The sequence below is a fragment of the Parasteatoda tepidariorum genome, chromosome 2 (genome assembly GCF_982258835.1).
Source record: "Parasteatoda tepidariorum strain Cologne lab strain chromosome 2, Ptep-v5.0, whole genome shotgun sequence".
Taxonomy (NCBI): Eukaryota; Metazoa; Arthropoda; class Arachnida; order Araneae; family Theridiidae; genus Parasteatoda; species Parasteatoda tepidariorum.
In genome coordinates this window covers 101,801,792-101,807,791 of record NC_141756.1, presented here as the reverse complement: position 1 = coordinate 101,807,791, position 6,000 = coordinate 101,801,792, and the positions used below count along the sequence as shown (strand labels likewise).

General features: G+C 29.1%; 1 protein-coding gene across 1 annotated transcript in view; it reads right to left on the bottom strand.

Moving 5' to 3' along the window:
• Positions 1-233: 233 nt before the first annotated feature.
• The window catches only part of LOC107447293 (WD repeat-containing protein 13), a 29,218-nt gene continuing 23,451 nt past the window's right edge, over positions 234-6,000 (bottom strand). Inside the window, exons 11-13 of the mRNA XM_071177927.2 lie at positions 4,882-5,001; positions 2,039-2,163; positions 234-1,962 (exon numbers count right to left, since the gene is read on the bottom strand). Coding sequence (XP_071034028.1) covers positions 1,775-1,962; positions 2,039-2,163; positions 4,882-5,001 — 433 coding nt within the window. The 3' untranslated portion in view covers positions 234-1,774. The remainder of the gene's footprint in view (positions 1,963-2,038; positions 2,164-4,881; positions 5,002-6,000) is intronic.

The window sequence follows — 6,000 nt, the reverse complement described above, 5'->3', positions numbered from 1 at the left end:
GTAGTAATTTCTGAAAATACCATTTAAACTAAATTTGTATTAGTTCAAGTTACATTTGAAGTAAATTTAAGTTTCCACCCAAGAAGAAGTCTAAACATTTATACGGGATGCTGAAAACGGTCATACAAGAGTTTCATATTTAATCCATTTGTAAGTTGCTTACAATAAAATTATTTTCATTTGTTTTCTAAAGTGTTCTAGTGATAGGAATTTTATCAATCAATACAAGCACATTTCAAAACATTTTCTTTTATTTGTATCAATAAAAATTACATTGTTTCAGATTAAAACATTAATATTTACAAAATATACATTTCAGTTTCTGCGAAACAGATTGCTTACATTTAAAGAGAAATACACGATACAATACAACTAATAATAAGTGCAAAAACTCTCTCAAAACTAAACATTGCCGATTATACACATGTTTCACTTCATTAAAAAAAAAAAAAGAAAGAAATAGGTTTAATATTCTAGTTAAAGTTTTAAAAATATTTAACGCGCTAAGATTGGGACCTAGAAAACTTCCATAATTAATTAATCTTAATGTCTTAATGCCTCGAAGTAAATCAGAATTTAATCAAAGTTCAGATTTACTCCATATGAAAGTTTAATGAAAGCAAAAGTTTTTGTGATTTAGTTTTTTAAATTCTTAACTATTACTTGAAGGTATGTTACCATTATGCATGTTCATAAAAATTTAAAAATTTTAAGAATTATTCTTTAATTTCGATAACTTTTATTTAAGTGAAAAAAATCTCAGCAAATTGTTTTTTTTTTCTCAAGTTTATTAACTATTAAATAATTAAGTTATACGTCCGTTCTAAAGCCCGAATAATACGATAAGATAGTGAACATACATGGGCCCGTTATCACGACTTAAATGTTGTGTTTGCTGGGATACATATATAGAAATAGGAGCAAGAAAAGGAGGGTGATATTTTTGAAAGTAAGGAGAATAGCATTTTAATATGCAACCATTTCGTCTGAAATATCTGTTGATTAAATACTGTAGATACCACCTCTTGAGAATATAGAAGGGAATAAAATGAGAATCCTTTGAACAAAAAGGCCTTTAACATGCAAAATAAATTCTTATTTAATTGAGTCTTTGTTTAAGAATAAGATAGCAGAAAATAAGGCAAGTTATTGCAATAAAGGATGACAAAACTGAAGGTAAATACCTTAGTTAAAGCATCATTTTACAAAAATTAATTAGAGAATCAGGACTCAATTTTAATCAATATATATATATATATATATATATACAATAGGGAATCGATTATCCGGAACGATCGGGACCATCGCTATTCCGGATAACTGATTTTTCCGGTTTTCTGAATCGCTACAAAAGTCTGAATCGCTACTTTTTATTGTTAAACCCAACTAAAAAAAATTTTTTTTGGAAATAATCTTAAAAAAAGAAAAAACGATGAAGTAATACACTAATGATTATTTCCAAAATTATGGTAAGGTGAACATCTTTCAAAAAAGAAAGAAAAATCCTAAATTCTTATGAGAAAAAAAAATTTTAAAAAAATGGCGGGAAAATTTATCGAATTTCGTTCTGGTTTCTTGGTTTTCCGGTTTTCTGATTTCCGGATAACGGGTTCTGTACTGTATGTATATATATATATATATATATATATCACATTTTATATGATTGGATCTGAAAATGATAATAAAGAAAAATTTTTCAACATACAAAAATTTACAAAAAATATATACACTTCTATTTTTTATAAAACATAATATTAATAGACTTAATAATAAACTAGGTCTGGAATGATCTCTTCCAAATAATGACCATTCCACTGGCATCACTGGAGGCAAGCAGACTCTCGTCATAATTAAAGCACACATCGATGACAGTAGCAGAATGTCCTTGTAATTTATTTACACAGGCTTTCCTCTCCCTTTCCAGATCAAAAAAGTAAACAGAGGTATCTTCACTTCCAGATACTGTGAAAGAAGGGAAAAAAAAGACAGATATATAACGAGATTATGAACAATTTCGAATATAATCCTGCACACATACCTATGCAAGTGCCTTGTCTGAATGACATGATGGGACAGAAAGAGCTCCTTATCATAGCTAGTTGAGAGCTGTGTCTGATAGGAAACTTACGTTTCAGCTCAAGGCTCCCATCTTTCCTAAGGATGCTGAAATTGCATTAAACTTTTTTCAATATTTCACATTTGTAATTTGCTTTTTATATTTATTCTTGTAGAACAGTGTTTCCCAAACTTATGACTTTTGTCTACTCTTTCTAAATTTTTCGTAACATTGTGTACCACTAATAAAAAAATGAATGCACTTTTAACTGTAAAAAATTTGCACAAAAGTTAAAAATCACACTGTTGACACCACTAATTATTAACTGTTAACTCTGCAAAAAATAGCCAATAGAAAAATACGTAATCATAAATTTTCATAACTTGCTTTGCTTCTAAATAAAAAATTTTGAAATTTTTGTTTGTTGCAAGATGTTTCGCTTAGGAATGTGTACCCCCGCTAAACTGTTCTCGTACCCCTGGAAGTACACAAACCACACTTTGGGAAACACTGTTATAGAATAAGATAAACCATGATATGTTCATGAAGAATTAAATGTTTTAATACCACTTGAAAACTTAAATAAAATTTAAAAAAACAACAACTTGATTTTAATAGTATTCTTTAAAAAGTTTAAACTTTTGATTAAAGTTAGTAATACATTGCCGAATGTAATACATATGTAACCGTAAATGCCCGATATCAAGAGAATGTCGACTTTCACCGGTGAATGTCAACAATCACATAGTCGTTTTGGTGAATGCCTGAAATATTTGTTATATCCAATTTGATTTTAATTTATTTGATATTATTATATTTATTCGATATTTTAATATCTACTGAGGATAGATTAGGAAGAAACATCACTGTTTAGAGTACCTGTTAAATGCATCCTGGGCAGCGGCAATTGATCTTAAAAAACATTGATGTAGAGCATACCGGGCAAATGTATACCGGGCAGTGGCACTTAGCTAGACCTAGAATATATTTCAGACATTTACCAAAGCGACTATGTGATTGCCAACATTCACCGATGAAAGTCAACAACTACCAATTTTGGTGTGTGTGTGTATATACACACACACACACCAAAATTCAATTAGGCATGAATGTTAATTGGTTAACATAAAAAAAATTTTTTTTAGCAGAATCCCTGAAATTCCTAGTACATTCTTGTTATTGCAGACTGATATTACTTTTTTAACATTTGTAATAAAATGACTAGGCAAGGTAATCTCTAGGTGAATAAAAAAACAGTAATATGGATTGTAATTGAAGCAAGGATCATAAGAGATCTGTTAATAAAAGGATCTTTAAGCGAACAATTCAAAATTCATGGAAAGCTCCATTTAGTGAAAAAATAACACTGGAATACAATATCAAAAATATTATCATTCCTGAGATGCACGTGGAAATGAATAAGCGCCATAAAAATGCCCCAGTTATTTATTTACCCCAAAAATAAGACTGTGATATACAAAAATATCAATTACAAAATTTGTTTCCAACTCGTAAGCATTGCAGTGATCAAAACAATTATCTTTTAAAGCATTTAATTATTTACTGTTTAAAAAAAATTGCCAAAATTACCAGATATAATATGCCAGGAGAAAAAAAAAACAGCCTTTGAGTATGTCAACAAAAACCAGGTAAAACATGAGTCACAATTGTATTTCTGAATAATTCAAACGGGGAATAGTCGCTTCAAATTTACACTGGAACTCTTGCAGGGGTGATTGTGACAGGAAGTGAAAAACCCTGATATTATATGAGCAAAAATTTGACAACAAGATATTAATTTATATACTATTCATATTTAATATAATTTTTTGAACTAAGATTTATAATTAAATTACCTTTCAATAAAACACACTTTTATATTAACTAATTTAAGAAAAAATGTAGTTCTTACGAGAATTGTAACATCAGATTTTAAGAACGAAGAAATCACCAGAATCACACAAGAAGAAATCCCAAATCACAAGAAGAAGAAATCACAAATCACAATGTTGGGCTTTAAAATCGTCTGAATACGAATCGCAATATTGGATTTAGGAGGACGATAATACAAATCGCAATATCGGATTTTTGAAACGCGTAAATAAGAATCGCGATGTATAATTTTTAAATCCTGTAAATACGACTAGCGACATTGGATTTTAAATTTTAATGAATTCGAATTGCGATATTGATTTCAAAAATTTGTAAATACAAATTGCGATATTGGATTTTTAAATCCTGTAAATACAAATCGAGATGTAAGATTTTTAAATCGTCTGAATACGATTTACAATTAATGATTTAAATCAGGTAAATACGAAAATCGATGAATTAAATTCGCGTGAATATGAATCGCGATATTAGCAGATTCCTGTGTAGTTTCAAATATTAAAAACGATAAAAATACGACACACCAAAAAAAATATAATAATTCAAATTGCAGAAGAGTCACTTGTTTTGTCATCTTGATTTAGCAAAGGTTTCAAAATTTAAATTTCAGATTGTAGAACTTAATTCTTACTCTAAATTTTAGATTTCAGAGAAAATTTTGTTGGATTATAAGTTTTGATTCGCGGAAGTTCACAAATCAATAGTCTTGAGATTCCGCAAAAAATCACAAGCCCTGCTCCTAGTTTCTAGGCCGGAACAGATGATATAAAAAGTCCGGAATACAATCACCTCTGCTGTTGTAAATTTCGTATGCATTTTCATCTTTGAAAAGGGATGCAAAAGCATTAATGCATTGAAGGGACTATCCTAAGCACTCTGAAAGTCAGCTATTGAATTATAACAACAAAGGTATTAATTCGTCAAATAAATTTTACCTGAAAAGGAAAACTGCATCAGATGCACAGTTCACAAGAAGAAGAGGATCCCGAGCTTCACGGTTCGCCCATGAGCGGGCAGAGAGACAAGTGATTGCATTATTCTCCGACACAAGAATCCTGATGAAAATGGAGAAAAGAGTTTTTGCAATTGCCTGAACAGTAAAAGAAATGGATAACAATTTGTAATAGTAGAACAAATACTTCATGCGTGCAAATGTTTTTTTCCCTTCCTAATAAATTTATGTTTCTTGTGTTGTCCTCCCAAATTCTATAGCTGCCAACATGGATAAGAAAAAACTGGTAGATTTTACAAATAAGTATAACTTTCAGGCTAATTGTTTCATAATGTACTAAATATTTTATGCATAGGGAATTTTAAGGATTTTTATAGACTGCAATATTTTCCAGTTATGGTTGAGATTAAATAAACTTGAAATGTTATGCATTATGCTTACTCATAACTTTGAATGGTCATAGGCATTTCATTCATTAAAGATAGTTAAAAGATTTTTTTAAATACTTAAAAAGGGAGTTATGAATAAAAATAAACCATTTTAAACAAAAGAAAAGTTTTAAACTTATTTTAAAAAATGAGGTACACTTCATTATGTATTAGCAATACTTATTTAGATATTTAAGCAAGCAATCATTAACTGTCCAAAAGTTTGATTTCAATAGGGATTTTATTGATATACTTACTAAATTTTAAGGAATTTTCAAAAATGGACAAAATCAGGAAATTTTTTATTAAACCAGTAGACCAGAAGAAACTGGCAAAGTAGAGTAGTCTACTGGATAATCCAGCATTGGCAGCTATGTAATTTCCTTTAGAAAAAGAATTGTCTTTCTTTTTCTCTAGATAAATATCATTTCTTAGTAATATGAATAATTAAGTGGAAATGAAGTTCTATAAATATATATTCTTCTACTTAGATTTTACACAAAAGAAGTGCTAGAATGATTGAGCTATAAAAAATAGACCTCATTAACTCTTTATTGCCATATTTAAATATTTCTAAAATTAAGAAAAAGAGAAGTATAACCCTGGCTATAATTAATAGCTATTAGTAAAAAACTAAACTCAGTGGCCAAGGCCTACTGTGCCCATCTCAGTTT